Source organism: Lactuca sativa, chromosome 9 (genome assembly GCF_002870075.4).
Source record: "Lactuca sativa cultivar Salinas chromosome 9, Lsat_Salinas_v11, whole genome shotgun sequence".
NCBI lineage: Eukaryota > Viridiplantae > Streptophyta > Magnoliopsida > Asterales > Asteraceae > Lactuca > Lactuca sativa.
Genome location: NC_056631.2, coordinates 38,455,458 through 38,476,910, shown reverse-complemented (window position 1 = coordinate 38,476,910; position 21,453 = coordinate 38,455,458). Strand labels below are relative to the sequence as shown.

The following is a 21,453-nucleotide window of genomic DNA, read 5'->3' as shown; positions in this document are numbered from 1 at the left end:
AGGTTGGAGTTCTGCAAGGCTTCGTGTGACAACTTCTGCAAAATAGAAGGTATAGTGACGTATCGCACTGTACAACTAACACCATAGCAAAGCGGAGTGGCAAAAAAGATGAACCAAACACTGGTGGAGCATGCTCAATGCATAAGATTTTCTGCTGATTTATCAGAGTAATTCTAGGCCGAAAAAGTCAACATTGATTGCTATCTGGCAATTACATCTCCATCAACTGCAAATGATTATAAGAATCCTCAAGAGGTGTGGTCTGGGAACCCCTTTGAGAATTCGGGTTTATAAATGTTTGGATGCCCTGCTTATGCTTATGTGAATGATGGTAAACTGGAGTCAAGAGCAATGAAGTGCATATTTCTAGGATATGCATCTAGAGGGAAAGGTCATCGTTTGTGGTGTACAAAAGAAGGAAAGACGCCAAAATTCATTATTAGCATAAATAAGACCTTTGAAGTTGTTGCGTAACAAGATATGAGGTGGTATAAGTGTTGCGGGGAACGATCAGGATGCTAGCCAGAAGGTGGAGTTTGAAACATAAACCCACATAGTTTTGTGATAAATATGGAATAACAGGGTGGCATGGATCAACATAGACGTGAGGAGTCCTTTGAACAACCCAGGGAAGAAGCATCTGGTGATGTTGATGCCAGGAAAAACTACTTGAAGAAGCTTATGGAGAATGAGTTTGTGATGGACAACTTAGGAGCTGAAAAGAAGATAGAATGGATGGAGATTCGGATATATATATATATATATATATATATATATATATATATATATAAGAGCAGGATGGTTATACTTTTTTCACTGTATTGATAAAGTATTGCGATTGTTCTATTGTGATCAGTCCAAACTTGTTGGTACTTTTTTGGTGGTCCTAAGAAATAAGGGAAAAGCTCATTGGGAAGTGATCAAGTGGATCTTGCGACACTTAAAGGGAATGCTAGATGTTTGTCTGGTGTATGGTGCAAATGCACGACATACAGACTTGGTTGGATTGATAGACTCAGACCATGAAAGTGATCAAGAGACAAGAAGATCATTGGATCATTGGAGGGTGTCGTTTAGAGTTGTCTTTTGAAGGTGGAGAAACGTATCATATTCTATGACAGGTTATGCATTCAAAGGTTCGGTACAAAGGAGAATCTGGAAGACATGGTGAAAAGGATGTTGCCCAGAGAGAAGTTCAAGATTTTCTTGGACTTGGTTGATGTTCATAGGAGGTAAGCCCCTTCGAGGCTTGATGGCAGGAAGGGAGAGGAAGTTCTTGTTTAGGGTGGAGTTCATAGGATGCTCAATTCAAGATGGATATTGTTAAATGTGACTCGAGCATTTGGAGCATTCTCATGGATCATTTAGAGTACTTAGAACTCAATGTAACATTTGAGATTCATGGAGCATGTAACAAAGGAACGGATCATATGATATGGATTTGGATCATATGAAAAAGGAATGGATCATTTAAAAGGGGATTTAGAGCAACTTGGAGTGGCTTGGAGTGACTTGGAGCAACTTGGAGCAACATGGAGCAACATGTTCCAACATGTTGAGCCAAGTGAAGATGTTAAGCCAAGTAAAGATGTTGGACCAACATGGAGAATTTATGTCACCTTTGGGAGATGTTGAGGCAAGCATAAAGGATGTTGTGCCATCCTTGCACTAGATGGGCCAATATCATACATGTTGCACCATCTTGGTTTCTTTTTGATCCATGATATTTATGATAATCCACTTATGCTATGAAGTCCATCTTATGATGCTCAGAAGTTGGTGATGCTCAAGGAATACACCATGTTGTGCCACTAGTATTCATGATGCACCACTTGTGCATCATGATGCTCCACTATGGCTCAAGGTGGTCAATCATGTGTGTTGCTGATACTCATGTGTTGTATGTCATGGATGAATGTTCTAGAAAATGTTACATGGCGGATTATGATTGGTTGACACCATTCATAGGCCTATGGTACAATGGGTTTGGCTCATTATGGATTTAGGTCTGATCCATTAACTATAAATAGGGTGTATGCTTTGCCGTTTGAAGTGTCTTGTGTCTTGTATCCTTAGTGAGTAGACGATTATCTGTTGAGTTATACTTGTAAACTCTGTTTAAGAACTCTGTGAATAAACTCTCTTCATGCCTGTGGACGTAGGTCACCTTGACCGAACCATGTAAATATTGTGTCTTTGTGTGCTTTTAGTTTCGTGTGTTATCCACAATCTGCATTATTTCCTAATATGGGACATCAGAACTTGGCAAGTGGCATTAGATTTGTTCTAAGTCTTGACAAGTATCGTCTGATTTCCTAACAATATATATATATATATATATATATATATATATATATATATATATATATATATATAGTTAGGTTCATATATGAACCTTAACTACTGTGTGATTGTATGACCAGATTTGAACCATTGATCTCCACAAGGGTATGATCGACATTTTCCTTTTATCTTATCTGTATATCCAAATTAAAATAGAGATATATATGGAAGCAACTCTATCAGACGTTTCGAAAGTTGATATATTTTCCATTGTTTAAATAGGGTTCCAATCGACATCTTTATTTGTCGCCTCCTTTCTTAATCATCTTTTGCAGTAGTTTGTTTGAATTTATCATACACACCCATTTCGAATTTCCTTTAAGAAAATTTCTCGTCGACAATGAAATCAACACCAACATATATGAGGGATTTTTTCGAATTATGTTTGGAACTAAAGGTATGCTTTTTTCTGCTTACTTTTTCTTTTATATTTTTTACATTACGTTAATTTAAACTAGTTTTTTTTTTCTGATTATTTTATGCTCATATGAAATTCTTAAAGAATGGTATATTTAATCATTTATAAACCACCATGGTTTTTTAAAGATATGAAGTTTACATCGAAAATTCGTTGAGAAGATTGATACCAAAGTTTTTTTTTTTAAGATTTGTGATGAGCCACATATATTCTTAAAGAATGTTGAATTTTTTTTTAAAGTGTGGTAGATGTTTATCCCTTTATTGTGATTGAAATGACTTTCAAATATTTATCCATTCTATAAGATTTTTCATAATTAACTTGAATATTTGTGCTTATCAATTTATATTGATACTAAATGTATTGTGTGTTCAATTGATTTTGTCTAGAACATAAAATTCTTGTAGAATAAAAGAATTTTCTTTGTATGTAGTTTTAGTTTGTACAGATTATTCATTCAGAATTAACATACAGATTAATAAGCATTGCATGGGACACAAGAAAACAGAGTATGAGAAGTTGGTAGTGGATATAGAGGAACCCCGTTATCTTACGATCCAAGGATGCATGAAACCACATTATGTTAATGTTGGTGTTCAAAGAAATGCAGTTGAGGAAAGGAAGATATTGTGTAAGATTTGCAATCAGTTGACTGATCATGACATGTGGAATTGTCCATAAAGGAAGATATGATGTGATTGAATTTTAATTTCATTTGCAAGTCATTTTAGTTTTTCATGTTTATGAGAATTTGTTTGCATATTGGAATATGTTTGATTTCATTGAATAAAATGATTACAATTATATATATTTTCATCAAATGTTGGAATATATTTACTTTCAACTCTTTTCTTATTAACAGATAGTCAATATTTCATTCAAGAGTTTCATTCTATAAGAATAGTCATTTATTTTTTGGAAAATGTCCATGTAAATGTAATAATATTTATTACTTAAAACCATATAATTATAAAATATTCTTAGAGATTATTCATGTAAATGTAACATACTATTATTAGACATTGTTCATGTAAATGTTACATCGTGTAAATGCATTAACAGTTGAAAAAATTGTTAGACTAATACCCAAAAATTTCACTTGTTTTTTCAACCATAACTTCAATAAATCGTCATTTTTTGTTCATACCATAAATTCAAAAGAGTAAAAAGTTCCATCAACTAAAGGCATGCATAAGCTAAAACCAAAGACAGACAAAAACTAAGACCAATGACAAACATAAACTAAAATCAAACCAAACAAAATAAAAACCTAATGTTTTGAAAACTAAACCAACATTCAAAAGACTAACATTCTTCTGCAACTATACCCTTTTCAATCATTTTTTCACCTTCCTTTCTTCTTATCAAACTTCTTTCTTCTGTTCCTTGCCAACTCCTTTGCATCATCAAACAAAAAAAACATTTATGTAATATATCTAGCTTTGAAAAATTATCAACTTCCTTCAACAACATGTTTCTCAGTAGGTTGTGATCCAAGGTCATCAATCTGTACATATATTTGTACATCAACCTTGATAATACTCCAACATCTATACGCTTTATTCCTTTAGATTTTGTTTCCCACTTCCCTTCTAGATCTCCATTGTAGCACTACATGTGCCTCATTAGATATAAACCAGAAACCAATATTAGGAACTTCCCAAACCACTCTCATGATTTTAGCTTCCTTTCCGTACAAATCAAAATGCATTGGATGGTTTTGTGTCATCAAGTAGTTGCAAAAGAATCGTTGCTGCAACATAGATCAAATACAAATGTTAAACATAATTCATATACAAAAAGGTTCATATTTCTAAAAATATAATAATATAACTTCTTACCATCATTTGTGGTATGCTTCCATATCTACTTTCCAATGTTCTGATACATTTCACATGATATATTCTACAAGAATACATTGTTATATAAGTTGTGCACAACAACAAACCAATGTACTAACTGATCAATGAATACATAATTAGCCTAACAACAAAAAATATTCCAATCAACCAACTCATCTCTGACATTAAATTTTGTAAGTAAGTGTTACGCTCAAAAACACTTTCCAAACTAATTGTAATATCATCGGTTCATCTGAACATCAAAGGCATTGTAATCAACCATTAATTCTTAAAACATTAAGTGTCCATGCAAGGAAAAATCTTTAAATAACTAATACTAATAAGCACCAACACCAAAAAACCAAAAATGCCCTTAACATTTTAAAAAACCAACAAACTTTTCCAAACCCTTACTTGTTCAAACCCTAAATTATTTTAAACTTAATTTCATACTCAATTCTCCAAGAATAAGGCTTCATTCTTACAGAATGAACTACATTTGACAAATTGCATTAGAATTCTTGAAGAATAAATCGAAAAACAAAATATAAGAAGAACCGAAACTAAGAATATAATAAAATCATCAACATTCTTCGCTAAAAAAGAAACAAACTTTTCTAAACCCTAACCTGTTCAAACCCAAACTTGTTTTGAACTAAATTTCATAAAAAAAATATCATACATTACGTTTTCATTCCTAAATAATGAACACTATTTGCGATACATCACTTGGATTCTTTAGAATAATCTGCAAAAGATTACCTGCCAGTGGTGGATCGACAAAATCATTGTCATTGTCATCGATTCGAAGTGGCAGAGTTGTTGTTTGTAAACTTTGATTTGAAGTTCACTCGTAATTGATTTGTTTTCGGGGAAATCGTATATTCATTTGATAAAATCATAAACATTCTTCCCTAATAATAATAAAGAATGATATTAAACAGTGGAACGAAAGAAACAGGGTTGTAGGAAAGTAACGTGTCAACTTCCATTTTTAAAATCCGACAATATTATCAGCTATTAAAGATATAATTTAAATCATAAATTAATAAATTCATCATTCATTCTAAACCACTTGATTATTTTTCACCTGACGGACCAAATTCAGTCCTACATTGACATTATATTTACCATTCATAATTAATCTTAACCCTATATATATATATATATATATATATATATATATATATATATATATATATATATATATATATATATATATATATATATATATCCGACAATATTATCAACTATTAAAGATATAATTTAAATCATAAAATAATAATTTCATCATTCATTCTTAACCACTTTATTTTTTTTTCATCCGACGGACCAAATTCAGTCCTACATTCACATTATATTTACCATTCACAATTAATCTTAGCCATATATATATATATATATATATATATATATATATATATATCCGACAATATTATCAACTATTAAAGATATAATTTAAATCATAAATTAATAAATTCATCATTCATTCTTAACCACTTGATTTTTTTCATCCGACGGACCAAATTCAGTCCTACATTCACATTATATTTACGATTCACAATTAATCTTAACTATATATATATATATATATATATATATATATATATATATAGATATATATATATATATATATATATATATATATATATATATATAAAGGTGATAGGCGTTTGTATATATTTTTTTTTTGTAAAATATGTTTTTGTATATATTTTTTTATAAAAATGGATTTATATATATATATATATATATATATATATATATATATATACTTAATAAATATATATTTTTGTAACTAGATATTTCATATATAAAAAACTTTTTGAAAAAAGTTTTTATATAGAAAATATAAGATTTTTAAGTGAAAATATGTTTTTTTTATAAATATGATTTTATAGAGAAAAAACATATTATAAACAATTATTTGAGAAAAAAAATTGTAAAGAAAACTAAAGTTAGGATTAATTCATAATAATTTGGGCAAAAATGATAAAGTTTGGACCAAATTTGTAACAAAGTTTAAAATCTGAGCCAAAAGTGTAAATTTGGACCAAATTTGTAATAAATTTTGAAATATGGGCCAAAAATGTAATTTTTGAAAGTTGGATGACATATTGGCCGGGATAAAGGGTTAAATTGAATACGATTACCAGTATTTGAGACTTAATTGAATAAAAAAATATATAGGGACTAAATCGATTATGAGACCAATATGTAGGGACTTTATTGTAATTTTCCCATTTCTTAATTTTAAAGGGTGGTATTTTTTCTGATTTTACCTCCGACCTCAAATTGACTTGGACCAGCCCTCGTTACCCATTTCTCGTAGGTACACTATCGTATTTAAATAAGTTCTTTATTGAGTGGTTATCTATTAAGATGTCAAAGTAAACCAAACGATGATGCAATATTTATTTTGAGTTATAATATAATATACCTATGGGATACTCTTAGGGGGTGTTTGGCTTAGCTTTTCAAACCCAAAAGTCCTTTTTGGAAAAGTTACAAAAAAGTCAGGATTTCCTGACTTTTCCAAAAAGTTCATTTTATTTATGTAAAAACTTTAAAAGTGGCTTTTAAAACTAGTTTGTCAAACATCTTTTGCTTTTTTTTCTTTTCCAAAAAGGACTTTTGGCTGTGAAAAGTTAAGCCAAACACCCCCTTAAGACTAGAAAGAAAAGGAGGTGCTAAGCTTACATTAACACCGTTCCTTGGGTCTCACGGAGCAACCATGACCATGCAGCCAACAAGAAGATAGAAGGAAGAGAAAGGGAAAAAAAAAGGGGAAATGACTCTTGAGGGTAATTAACTTTTGCGTTTGTACTCATTTGGTCCTTTTTTTTTGTATTCAATATACCATCGAACTTGTTGTTGGTGTTTACCATAGCCCTTTTGACCGACTTTTGACCTGTGATAGCCGGTCAAAGGGTTATAGTGAACACAAACAACAAGTTCGATGGTATATTGAGTACAAAAAAAGTAAAGGGACTAAATGAGAACAAATGCAACAGTTGGTTACCCTCCTGATTCATTTTCCCTTTACTCATTTACAACAAATCCCACGTCATCTCCTACTGATATTAATGACTATGAGATTCATTTTTGCTTCTCTTCAAAACATAACTCACCAAATGACATTATTCATCCATGTACAACTTTTTAATGCACTTGAATATTTATTAGGGGAATCTTGACTAAGAAGGCGCATTTCATGACTACATTTACATTTGCAATCAAATAATTTATTGTATCATGGATTCTAGACAAGTCTACAAACGAGTGGAATCACACGTGCTGTGATTTTTGAGTTTACTTAGCTTTAAGATCGAACTCATGGGATAAGATACAACATCAATATGTACAATATCATGCTGCGGAATCACACGTGCTGTGATTTTTGAGTTTACTTAGCTTTAAGATTGAACTCATGGGATAAGATACAATATCAATATGTACAATATCATGCTGCTTTTGCATGATATTGTACATATTGATGTTGTATCTTATCCTATGAGTTCGATCTTAAAGCTAAGTAAACTCAAAAATTACAGCACTTGTGATTCCACTCGTTTGTAGACTTGTCTAGAATCCATGATATGATAAATCATTTGATTGGAAATGTAAATATAGTCATGAAATGCGCCTGCTTAGTCAAGATTTCCCTAATAAATATTCAAGTGCATTACAAAGTTGTACATGTATGAATAATGTCCTTTCGTAGGTTATGTTTTGAAGAGAAGCAAGAATGAATCTCATAAAGTCATTAATATCAGTAGGAGATGATGTGAGATTTGTTGTAAATGAGTAAAGGGAAAATGAATCAGGAGGGTAACCAACTGTTGCGTTTGTTCTCATTTGGTCCTTTTTCTTTTTTTTGTACTCAATATACCATCGAACTTCTTGTTTGTGTTCACCATAACCCTTTGACCGGCTATCACAGGTCAAAAGCCGGTCAAAAGGGTTATGGTAAACACCAACAACAAGTTCGATGGTATATTGAATACAAAAAAAGAAAAGGGACCAAATGAGTACAAATGCAAAAGTTAATTACCCTCAAGAGTCATTTTCCCAAAAAAAATAGGTAGTAATTGGTATTTTCTAATTTGCTTTTTCTTTTTTTTTTTTTAAAAAAAAAATCAAACCTATTTCAATACTACTCCACAACTTTTACAAGGTGGTTATTTTTTTTTATTAAAGATGCTTTGGCTGCTCACTAATTTTTACAAGATTAACATGTTTTCCCGACAAATACTTTGGTAGATTCAATAAAACAAACTGATGTGATTGCTAAACTCATCACCAAATGTTGATAAAGGAAGTGAGTGGAGAAGGGTATATAACTATATATTCCCTAGTGGTGGTCGGGATGCGGGGCATTTAATTAAGTTTTTAGAATTGACAAAAACATCCAATAAACCTTTTAATTTTAAAAGCTAGCAGTCTCGTTTTACATGTTATGTTTCATGTCTATCATCTAATTTAGTAATCAAAAGTGTATAAAAAATTAGTAACCAAAACAAACCCTTTGTTACTTGGTAGTTATTCAATTATATTAGCCCAGATGATGATTAAAAAACTCCTTTGAGACCGCTTAATCAATTTTAATTCATACGAATCGTATGCAACTAAAACACCATTTTATCGATTGATATTCAATATCATCATACGCTATTATTTTTTTCTATTATACATGCGTTGTGGATGATAAATATTTTTAATATTTGATTGTTCTATCACATTTTATTAGTGTTATTCTTGACATTGACATAAAAGAAAAAAAAAAAAGAAAAAAAAAACTAATTTGAAACTTTTTGTTACAAAAGTTCTTTTCAAACTTTATGCAGATCATAATCTCATATTTTGTTAGATACTCAGATGCATTTATATAGGGTGAAATTGGTATGGTACTACTTATTTTTTATTTCTAAATTCTACTGTACCAATTATAGTTGGTATTAAAAAAATTTATCATTACCGTACCAACTTTTTTGGCTACCAGTAATTTTGGTTGATGCATGTTGCTAATGGTATATACCAACATGAATGCAGGGTTTTTGTGAATGAAGATTTAGTGTTCTTGAATATTGTGAAACATGGATAAGAGATTTTATGAATAAAAGCTTTGTAGTTATTGAGATTGAAATTTTGATCCCGAAAGATTTTATTAAGTTTTATCGTAAGTTTAAAAGTTAAAAATAGTTGAGAAAAATAAGACATATCAACATAGGTTTAAACTTTAAACTCTATTAATACGCTAAATACTAATATCAAAACTCTTAAAATCTTAAACTATATATATATATATATATATATATATATATATATATATATATATATATATATATATATATATATATATATATATAAGTAGGTTCATGCGAAAATATAAATATCTTGCGAAAACGTGAAAACATATTTTATCTTATAAAAATCAAACACAAGTACTATAAAAATTAAATTTATTAGCAATAAATTTAAGATAATAAGTTTACATTGGATTGTGTTATTATAATATAAATTTAAAGACAGTTTAACAACTATTTTTTTCACGTCCTTAACCATTGTTAAATTCATGTTTTCATAATAAAAATGTCCAAAATCATGTTTTGCTAATATGAAACAATTTCTCATGTATCATCGATTATCATCATGTAATTCAAAGTTTGAATGAATTATTGTCCAAAATATAAGGTTGAGGTGACACAATCTCATAGTTTTCTCTTGTTTTCGTGTTTTCGCAAATTATTTTCATTTTCCCATGAACCCTATCATATATATATATATATATATATATATATATATATATATATATATATATAGAGAGAGAGAGAGAGAGAGAGAAAGGGAGAGAGAGAGAGAGGTAGGTTCAAATGTTTTTCATATCTATTGTGTGCTAGAATGCACAAATAGGAATTTAGTATTAATTATATGTATATAAAATGTTATCCATACTTATAACTCATTTTTATGGAAACTAATTAAATTCGTTATTAATGTCAACAATAATATTCGTTATTAATGTCAACAATAATATTCTTTTAAATTCATATCTAGAAGAATGAGAGTGTATTGCAGCAGAATGAGAGTGTATTCTAGTATAATACATTCTCGCTCTTCATATTCCATACAACTTTATTGTATTTTAAGTGATTGAGTGTTGAAACAAAGTACGAACTCATATATAAAACCTATATGCAAATTCATTATGAAAGAATGTTATTGCTGACATTAATAACGGATTTAATTAGTTTCCATAAAAAAAGAATTATAATTATGGATATCATTTAATATACATATAATTATGGAAATCATTTAATATCTATAATTATTTAATTAAATAATTATTTAATTTACTAAATTTCTATCAATGCATTCTAGCACACAATAAATATAAAAAACAAAATAACCTAGCCCTATATATATATATATATATATATATATATATATATATATATATATATATATATATATGCTTAGGTTATTTTGTTTTTACTAATTATTGTGTGCCAGAATGCACAGATCTGGACCATCGGATGAAATAGAATCAAATGTCATGATATGAGAGTCTATGATAACATATACCATATAATCACACAAATTTCAGCATAAGGACATTTTAGTCAATTAACTTATATTAAAAAAGAAAATTTTTGGATTTTTAGGGATAATTAATTACTTTATTTTTAAAAATCTGAATATTTTAAATATTCAGATTAATTAATTCCTTTATTTTCAGGGATAATTAATCCCTAAAAATCTGAATATTTTTAGGGATAATTTTCGGATTTTTTAGGGATAATTAATTCCTTTATTTTTAAAAATCTATATTTTGAATTTCACCGGCTCTTAACATATTTAGGGTTAGAAAATTCACGACACACTTCTTTCGACACCTTCATCAAAAATCAATCCTTTGACATGTTTATCAAAACCTTTAACCTCAAACCCTAACATCTCCCATGCATTCTTATATTTATTTCTTAATTGAGAGTTATTCCTCTGATTCACAGAATCTCTAAAGATGCATTTGGCATGAGATCTCACTCAAGAAGATTGAGATGGTCTTAAAAGCCACATGACATCTTTAAATTTAATTAAGTGAAAGGACCATATGAGAAGAGTTTTTGCCGAGAGCAGAAAATTTGCTAAATCCACTGAATCCATCATAGAAAAACCAATGGAATGCAACCCTTTTTCGACCCCAACCATACTGATCCACAAGCTAGAAGCTTATGACCCTCCAAATATGGACACCACTTTATACAACACCTTAGTCGGGGCTCTTCAGTACCTTACTTTCATGAAATGTGATATTGCTTTTATTGTCCAACATATATGTTTATTCATGCATGATCCTCATAAACAACGTCTACACACTCTTAAACACATTTTGCAATACCTTCATGAGACACCTGAACATGGCCTCCAAATACACATCTCCTCCCCAACAAGCCTTATATTATATTTTGATACCGATTGGGGAGGATGGCCGACCAACAGACACTCTACCCCTAGTTACTGTCTTTTCCTAGGTGACAACATTATTTATTGGTCCTCAACATGCTAGGGTGTTATCTCTCGATCCAACACGGCGATCGAGTACCGTGGGGCAACGAACACAAATAATAAGTCGTGTTGGGCTTATAAACCTCCTTTGTGAACCACATCGTCCCATTCCAATAGTTTATTGTGATAATATCATTACTGTCAACATGTCTATCAATCCGGTTCGACATCAACAAACCAAACATATAGAGACCGACACTCATTTTGTCAGAGACAAAGTTGTTTTTAGCCATATCCGAGACGCCCACATACCATCAAGCTCCCATTACACAGACATATTCATTTAAGGCGTGTTTGACAAAAGTAGTTGTTAGCTGGAAGCAGGTAGTGGTTAGCTGGTAGCGGGTAGATGGTAGCGTGTAGCAGGTAACTAGTAGCGGAAAGTTGTAACTTTTATTTGTTATATGAATGTTTGACAAAAGTAGTTGAAAACTTTTGAAATATATAAAATTACATAAAATGACAATTGATTAAAAATAAATAAATATATAAATATATTTTTAAGGGTAATTATAGAAATTGATTTCAAAAGTTCATGAGCGTTTTGTTAAACGCTACATAAAGTAGTTTTTAGAATCGAAATGTTTTGTTAAAAACGCTCGTATTGTCAAACGAAGTTTTTTGTTTAAACTAGAGCATATTAATATTTTTCCAAAAATTATTATTATTTAATTTTTATATTCATATACTAATTAATTTATGAAAAATGACAAGAGATATGAAAAAGACGAAAATCCCCATTGTGGAAGAGGCACGTGGTATTTGATAGAGGAACTCAGGGACCACCACACCACCACTGTCGAAAGTTAGATAGAGGGTGTGGGACCCATTTCATCACTATAATCCTAATCCAATCTCAATAAATCCCAACTATAAATACTCCATATATATCTTCCTTCTTCACTTCCCTTAAGTAGGGTTTTGATCTCTCTATAACCCTCGAATCTATACGTATGTAGAGATATATAGAGAGAAATTGAAAAGTTTATCTAGAGATTATTACATATAAAGGTAGAATATGGATGCATATTCGTTGCATCTAGCTATGGCGGCACTAGTCGGAGCTTCATTTGTTGCTGTTTCGGCTTATTATATGCACCGCAAAACCCTAAATCAATTGCTGGAGTTCGCCAAAACTGTTGAGAAGGAGAGAAACGATGGCGAAGATGAATTGCTGCAGCATTACAGGAAGCAAAATAGTACTGAGAAGCCGTTGCAGAGGCGGAACCAGGGAGGTCGGATAAATGGATTTTATCGTCGGGGTTCTGCTTCCTTGCCGGAAATCACATCGATTTCTGGTGGTAGTGGTGGTCATGATGAGGATGCTATTCCAGCGGGGTTGCCAAGACTCCATACGCTTCGAGAAGGTAAGAAAGTGTTGGTGCTTTCACGTTTCTTTTTGTGCTTAATGTGTTATCAAAGCGTGAATTTGGTCGAACAGTTGATGAATGTTATTGTTCATTAACTGATTTCGCAGGCTTTTGATATTATTTTATAATACTAAAGTAAAATTGCTTCTTTGATATCATATGCCTCTGTCAATAGCTTTTGCATGAATAAAATGATACCATGTTTGCATATATCCTGGAGATGAAATTAACTGGGATGCTTTGTGTTGCTCTGAGATTTAAAATCTCCTGCTGTTAACGTTTATCAATCCTCAATGGTATATTCCAATATCCATGAAATGGCTGTGGGATTTTAGATTCGGATCATAGTAAAGTTAGGTTTTCCAATTACCCTTTCTTGCTCTTATTATCTGACTACCTTAAAGGTTTAAAAATTCTTCTTGAGGGATTAAAGAGCTTAACTCTGGAGACAAGGAAAACAAACACAATGTTTTCAGACATATATGAAATAGGAATACTTCAAGACTTTTTTAATAATCACAAAATCAGAAAAGAATATAAGAAGAAATACTGGAGTTCAGCTTTCTTATACTACACTGCTCTATTTATTGTAGGAAAATCTCCCAGCCACACAGGATTGGCAAAGAGAGCTGGACACTTACTTAGACCAACTTCTCCAAAGTCTCCAGTTGCAAGTGCAAGTGCTTTTGAAAGTGTTGAAGGATCCGATGAAGATGCTGATTTAAATGAAAGCATCAATCTAGATCCTACATACCTTCACACAAATGGAAACACTGTAAATTTTTATGAACTTTCCTCTTCTATCTTCCACTCTCTTATTCTGTTTGGATAACTTACAAGTTACAATCTATTTGGACATGAAACTACAGGGGGCAGAATGTGAGGGTGTTAATGCAAATGGTGAACAATTGCCAATTCCTGCATCTTCTATGATACGATCACACAGTGTATCTGGTGACCTACATGGTGTACAACCTGATCCTGTAGCTGCTGATATTCTTAGAAAAGAACCAGAGCATGAAACTTTTGTCAGACTTAAAATCAGCCCACATGGTATATACACTACTCAATAGTATACACATGTCTCTTTCTACTTCATATATGTGTGATGTGTCTACACCTAAGTGAGCTTATTCTTATTCTTTTACTTTTTACAATTACCACTATGATTATTTCAGAGACACCATCACCTGATGAAGCAGAAGTCTACAGGGCTTTACAAGTTTGCCTTGAAATGAGAAACAGTTATGTTTTCAGGGAAAGCATTGCTCCATGGGAGAAAGAGGTCATATCTGATCCAAGCACTCCTAAACGCAATCCAAATCCTTTTGATTATGTCCCTGAGGCTAAATCTGATGTAAGTTCTTCTAAACCAATTTATAAATTATAAATTTTTCTTGACATGACATATATTAATTGTGTTACTACTGCTACAGCATTACTTTGAAATGGAAGATGGAGTCATTCATGTTTATGCAAAGAAAAATTGTAAGACTAAAAGTAAAACCCATGATTTGTTATAAACATGGAGTATTGTAGTGTAGTGTAGTGTCTCTAATTGTTTTCTTTTTTCAGCAAATGAGAAGCTTTTTCCTGTTGTTGATGCAACAACCTTTTTCACTGATTTGCATCACATCCTTAAAGTGATTGCTGCTGGGAATACACGAACAGTATGTCATCACAGGCTTGGTCTCCTTGAACAGGTGGATATTATGAATTATTATTATGTTTTTCATTTATTTTTGTGGGATAAGTTATCATCTGACTTTGATATTCTTCTTCTATATATATATCAAGAAATTCAACCTTCATTTGATGCTAAATGCTGACAAAGAATTCTTAGCTCAAAAAAGTGCACCACATCGTGACTTTTATAATGTTAGAAAAGTCGATACTCATGTTCATCATTCTGCATGCATGAATCAAAAACATCTCTTGAGATTCATCAAGTCCAAGTTGAGAAAAGAACCTGATGAGGTAATAATCTTTTATCTGGTGTTCATTCTTATTAAACCCTAAAACCCTAAATTTCTGTTTTCTGCTTTTTTGCAGGTTGTAATATTTCGGGATGGAACTTATCTGACATTAAGAGAGGTTTTTGAGAGCTTGGATTTAACTGGGTATTAAAAAAAAAACTTTTCTTTATCAATAAAAATGGTTATAAACTTATAATGAATTAGTCTTCTGATTATATTTAAAAATTGTTGATGCAGATATGACCTCAATGTTGACCTGTTAGACGTACATGCAGACAAAAGCACATTTCATCGTTTTGACAAATTCAATCTCAAATACAATCCCTGTGGTCAAAGTAGACTTAGGGAGATTTTCTTGAAACAAGATAATCTAATCCAGGGTACTAGGTTTAATTTTAACATTTCAATCTGAATAAAATATATATATTTTTTAAATTTTTAATAAACTATTTTTTCTCAGGCCGCTTTCTTGCTGAATTAACCAAACAAGTATTTGCTGATCTTGATGCAAGTAAATATCAAGTGAGATCCTCATCCAACTTCCTCTCTTTAATAATTTCATTTATAATTTATTATATATATAATCTTGTTTTTAATAATGTTGGTTTTACAGATGGCAGAATACAGAATATCCATATATGGTAGAAAGCAAAGTGAGTGGGATAATTTAGCAAGTTGGATTGTAAACAATGAACTCTATAGTGATAATGTTGTCTGGCTGATTCAGGTACTTATTAAAATTCAAAACTAAAACCTCTCTCATCATCTTTTCATGCTTAGTTTCTGATTTATAAAACTTTTTTTTTGCAGTTGCCTCGGCTTTATAACATATACAAAGAAATGGGAATTGTGACATCATTTCAGACAATTCTTGACAATATATTCCTTCCTCTATTTGAGGTTACAGTCGATCCAGGATCACATCCTCAATTGCATGTTTTCTTGAAACAAGTAATACTTATATTTTATCTTCTCTTTCTCTTTCTCTCTCTCTCTTTTTTTTTTTTTTTTTTTTTAATCTTAATGATAAATTTCAGGTTGTGGGATTGGATTTGGTGGATGATGAAAGCAAGCCAGAAAGACGCCCTACAAAGCACATGCCAACACCTGAGCAATGGACCAATATCTTTAACCCTGCCTTCTCATACTATGTTTACTATTGTTATGCAAATCTCTATACCCTAAACAAGGTAACTATATATCTACATATACATACATAAATACATACATATACATACATAAATACATACATATACGTACATACATACATATACATACATACATACATACATACATATACATACATACATATGAAAGGTATGAATTCTGAGTATGTTCGATGTGATGCTGCAGCTTCGTGAATCAAAAGGCATGACTACCATCCGATTCCGCCCTCATTGTGGGGAGGTATATTTTAATTTATCAAGTCGTTTTTTCTGCATTATGTCAAAAATAAAACATTTATATATATATTTTTTATTTTATTTTATATAAGGCTGGTGACATTGATCATCTTGCTGCTGCATTTCTTACAACTCATAACATTGCACATGGGATCAATCTCAGAAAGTCTCCTGTACTTCAATACCTCTACTACCTTGCTCAGGTCAAACACAAAACTTATTTTCCTTTTTTTTTTTGGTTTTTGGTTTATTGTCTAATTTATATATTGTTTGTGGTTAGATTGGTCTTGCCATGTCACCATTGAGCAACAACTCATTATTTCTGGATTATCACCGAAACCCTTTTCCAATGTTTTTCCTACGTGGCCTTAATGTCTCTCTATCTACTGATGACCCTTTACAAATCCATCTCACAAAGGAGCCCTTAGTTGAGGAGTACAGTATTGCTGCTTCTGTAAGCATATACACTTTTCCCTTTTTGCCCTTTTCCTATCATTAAACATTTTTTTTTGTAGGTATGGAAATTAAGCGCGTGTGATCTTTGTGAGATTGCGCGTAATTCAGTATACCAGTCTGGTTTTTCCCATGTTCTCAAGGTACAAATTGATTTTTGAAGTTATGGAAATGGGAATATGTTCTCAAGGGCGTTTATGTCTTTTTGCAGTCGCATTGGATTGGGCCGGAGTATTACAAGAGAGGACCAGATGGGAATGATATTCACAAGACAAATGTGCCACATATTCGACTTGAATTTCGTGACATGGTTAGTATGGTTCAAATTACATAATATATATATTTTTTATTGAAGTGAAAAAAAGATAACATGATTGAATTTTGATACCCAGATTTGGAGAGAGGAGATGCAACAGGTATATCTAGGGAAGGTGCGTTTGCCTGAATACATTGAGACTTAGCTTCCTTCTTCAATCACACGCCCTAAAGCTTAAGAGCTAATGTGAGGGGTCAACTCAGGAGTTCAGTGAAAGCTTTAGGTCAACACTAAGTGTAAACTGTAAATTATAACGTAATGTGAGGTTGTTAAGTACCACTCCAAATATAATTATATAAAAGCAAGATAAAATAATAATCTTAAAGATGATTTTGCGTTAATACACTTATGGTCTAAAGATCTGTTTAATCAGTTTTGAGTAGTAGTGCTATGAACATTTCATGATGTGACCATTTGCTTTCTTTTTTTATGCCTATTTGATTTGATGTATGTGGCAAAAACTAAAATTGCCATTTGCTTTTCTTTTTGTGCAAGTTTTTATCCCATCACTAAAAATAACCTAGAATAGTGAACATGTTTTGATTTGATGGTTGGGATTGAATTCGTGTTTGATTTACGAAAAAATAATGGAGGTAACAAATCCAAATGGAGATTGGGTTATATTATATGTTTAGAACATACAATTTCATGTGAAAAGTTGTGAAGTGTATTGCAAAATCTAGGTCAAAGCGACAATTTAAACCTCCAAATCACCATTAATTTTTATGAGTTTCAAGTCCATGGAATCTTGAACCCGATCATGATATTTACTTGAATGTAAACACAAATACTAAACGTTAAAATATGAAACTAATAGTTTGACAAATTAGTCCATACATATTCGAAATTCCATTAAGTAGTATATGCACAGTTTTTCACTCCTCCATAACTAATAAGGTCTAAACAAATGATTTACAATTCAAAATTAAGAATTCAGATTTCAGAATTCATTATTCAAACAAAAAACTTCATCACAAGACAGCAATTCAACAGTCTAAAAATGGTTTAGAATTCTAAATATTTTGGTTTCATAATACAACCCATAATTTACAAAGTGATAATGTTGTATTAAAAAGAGTGTCTTGTCAATAACCTAAATGCTTCCATGAGCTTACAGGTTTCGACCACAAAACTTTTTCCACAAACAGCCATCAACGGTTCTTGGACTGCAACACACAAAAAAACAAAAATGAGATATGCAAGATTATACTGCATTCGACACGCATTAGACTGGACCAGTGTCAATAGGACAAAAATTGCATCTTTTATCCCATCCAATTTTTTTGTGTAACAAACAAAGCATGAATAAATCAAATCAAAATCCAACCTCAAAGTTGCGAGACATTTCCTTCACCTGCTCAGCAATTTCTTGTCTCTTTTTTGCAGCTGCCAAAAAAACAAATCAAGTAATGAAAAACTTGGTTACATTTATACATGCTAATTTAATTGAAGGTGCATGAATCATGAATGTACCTATGCTTGACATTTCTTCCATTGACTTTGAAGTCTTCACTGCAAATCTTTGAAATGCTCGGCTGAAAAATCACACACAAATACCAATAACACATTGTCAACTTCGTGTAAGAAAAGTAGAATTACAAAGATAAAACATATTGTGTTTGATCACACCATGTAACTATATTTATGGTTGTTTTAAGAAGAATATGGAATTCAATAACAGAGCTTTTGTAATATTGTTCATGAACCAATACCATACCATACACAAGTCTCTCAACAATTGAAAAGATACATATGGAATTGACTTAATGGACTTAATAAAAAGTCATATGGCATTGTTCTCTATAGAACTTTCATCTATGTTCTTGTCATGTTTGAGTAATAAAAAGTCAGCATATACTTCCATACCTAAAACTCTAGACTCTTCATCTTTAAGGAGAACAACAAAAGAATATTTGGATATTTAATTGCAATATGAACCAACCTAGTCCTAAATTAATATAATCCTCCAAAACTATTACAATGAATTTGTTTTACCGTATTTTTGAAATCATTAGTATCTCAAATCGTACGAAAGTGAATTGAATACAAAGAGATTAACGCTATCTTTCAGAAGACAGAGAGAAAAAGATCACCTGTTGGCAAGACTGTCGACGAGGATCTCATTAACAAGGTAAGACATAACACGCTGCACAAAATTTCCTCCCGCCATGATCTAACACAGCCTCGCTAGCTGCCAGATAGATTAACGATGTTACAAATTGATGAAATCAAAACAAAAATCGTAGAAACTTGCGATTGGAAGATATATGAAACCTAATTCTTTCTTGATACGAAAATTGTACACAAACTACGGAATAAAAATCGAGTTAAGGAATGAATAGCAATAAGAATCTTCGAATTAAGGCAAAGGAGAAGGCCTATCAGATATTTGTTCACCTGAGATTTCCGATTGTTGAGCACAAAGGGCAATAGAATCCCTAGCTTCCAGAAACGTCGAGAGAAGGAGACGGAAAAACGGGTTAAAATCGGTTATTAGTTCGCTTATGTGTTTGTGACTAGGTTCGGGGTTGGGCCGATGTCCCATTAAGCGTTTTTTGACACTTGAGCTGCAAGGCATTGACTCCGGAAACATTTATTTATTTATTTTTAAGAACAAATTTTCCAAATAATTGAATATTTATTTATTTATTTTTAAGAACTAATTTTCCAACAATCGACCATCTTAAGTGAAGGGCATTATATTACTCTCATATATTTGTCTGGCTATATATCGGTCTTTTGGTACTTACACATATCTCTTACCTAATAAAAATATTGATATAAGAAAGCGACCCTTGACAGTTAGAGTGTATCAGTAATGTGAAGATTTGATTGACTGAATAGCAAAGTGTTTTATTGAGAAGTGATAGCGAGGAGCTGTATGGTTTCGACTGAAGACTTAGGGGTCGTTTGATAATTGCTAACTGGGTTAGAGCTGATTCGGTTAGAAGATGATTGGGTTAGAAGTTCTAACTGAGTTAACTTCTAACTGAAATTTGGTGTTTGATTTTGCATCTGACCAATTGTGCAAAATGACTATATTACCCTCAAACGACATTTACTTTTGGTTTCATATGCACATGCAATAAATCATAAATGATTCCATGTTCTGTATATAGATGATGATTTCAATCATTTGAGTGTTTTAAACCATAAATATTTACATAAAACAACTTTGTTTCAACTGGAATGTACAACTATCCAACTCAATTTATCATCTTTTCCATTCCATAGACCACTTATGTTACCACTATTCGAAGTTTCCCCAATCAACTTCTGGATATTCGAATTAAGGAAAAGTGCTAAATCAACAACATTAAAATGTATTTTAAAAAGGATAAAAGCACACACTATTGATGAAAGATCAGACACCATTGTCATCAAATTACTTTTGGATATTCGACTTAAGGAAAAGTACTAAATCAACAACATTAAAATGTATTTTAAAAAGGATAAAAGCACACACTATTGATGAAAGATCAGACACCATTGTCATCAAATTTAGATCATATACATAAAGAAACAAGAGCCACCTCTTTACACAAACATCTACTATTTTAACATGCTCTACTGCCATCACACTCGGTATTCATTAACGAGTCTTTGTCACCCAAAACATATGAGATAAACAAACCTAAAAAGCATATTCCGTTAGAGATAAACATGGACCAACGTGTAGAAAAGGTTTAATTGTAGAGCAGGTTGAGAAGAACACCACCAGTTCAATTTTGCAGAGCGGGTTGAGAAGAAGACCACCAATTCAA

General features: G+C 31.5%; 2 protein-coding genes across 3 annotated transcripts; one reads left to right on the top strand and one right to left on the bottom strand.

Annotated features, from left to right (window-relative positions):
* Positions 1-13,059: 13,059 nt before the first annotated feature.
* LOC111882694 (AMP deaminase) lies at positions 13,060-18,030 on the top strand. The gene is made up of 19 exons (XM_023879059.3): positions 13,060-13,538; positions 14,135-14,316; positions 14,411-14,594; positions 14,720-14,898; positions 14,978-15,029; positions 15,117-15,244; positions 15,339-15,518; positions 15,594-15,661; positions 15,755-15,897; positions 15,978-16,039; positions 16,131-16,244; positions 16,328-16,468; positions 16,555-16,707; positions 16,871-16,924; positions 17,013-17,123; positions 17,201-17,374; positions 17,436-17,516; positions 17,585-17,683; positions 17,766-18,030. The coding sequence occupies exons 1-19, from the start codon at positions 13,190-13,192 to the stop codon at positions 17,832-17,834; spliced, it is 2,523 nt and encodes an 840-aa protein (XP_023734827.1). The 5' UTR covers positions 13,060-13,189; the 3' UTR covers positions 17,835-18,030.
* A 584-nt stretch (positions 18,031-18,614) lies between these two features.
* On the bottom strand, positions 18,615-20,239 carry LOC111882749 (uncharacterized). Of its 2 annotated transcripts, none has more exons than XM_023879109.3 (5): positions 20,087-20,239; positions 19,783-19,880; positions 19,163-19,224; positions 19,017-19,075; positions 18,615-18,855 (listed from the first exon to the last, which is right to left on the bottom strand). In XM_023879109.3, the coding sequence occupies exons 2-5, from the start codon at positions 19,857-19,859 to the stop codon at positions 18,841-18,843; spliced, it is 213 nt and encodes a 70-aa protein (XP_023734877.1). In that variant the 5' UTR covers positions 19,860-19,880; positions 20,087-20,239; the 3' UTR covers positions 18,615-18,840. The 2 variants fall into 2 exon arrangements, with proteins under 2 accessions (XP_023734877.1, XP_023734878.1); XM_023879110.3 differs by having other exon boundaries at positions 19,964-20,090.
* Between the last annotated feature and the right edge of the window lie 1,214 nt (positions 20,240-21,453).

What these genes read in the sequence shown, in the direction of transcription:
- LOC111882694 (XM_023879059.3), top strand. Translation starts at nt 13,190, where the DNA reads ATGGATGCATATTCGTTGCATCTAGCTATGGCGGCACTAGTCGGAGCT. An exon ending in TTGATGCAAGTAAATATCAA is followed by an intron (nt 16,040 to 16,130) that starts GTGAGATCCTCA and finishes TTGGTTTTACAG; the next exon opens with ATGGCAGAATACAGAATATC. An exon ending in AGTACAGTATTGCTGCTTCT is followed by an intron (nt 17,375 to 17,435) that starts GTAAGCATATAC and finishes TTTTTTTTGTAG; the next exon opens with GTATGGAAATTAAGCGCGTG.
- LOC111882749 (XM_023879109.3), bottom strand. Translation starts at nt 19,859, where the DNA reads ATGGCGGGAGGAAATTTTGTGCAGCGTGTTATGTCTTACCTTGTTAAT. An exon ending in GTCGACAGTCTTGCCAACAG is followed by an intron (nt 19,225 to 19,782) that starts GTGATCTTTTTC and finishes GTGATTTTTCAG; the next exon opens with CCGAGCATTTCAAAGATTTG. An exon ending in GGAAGAAATGTCAAGCATAG is followed by an intron (nt 19,076 to 19,162) that starts GTACATTCATGA and finishes TTTTTTTGGCAG; the next exon opens with CTGCAAAAAAGAGACAAGAA.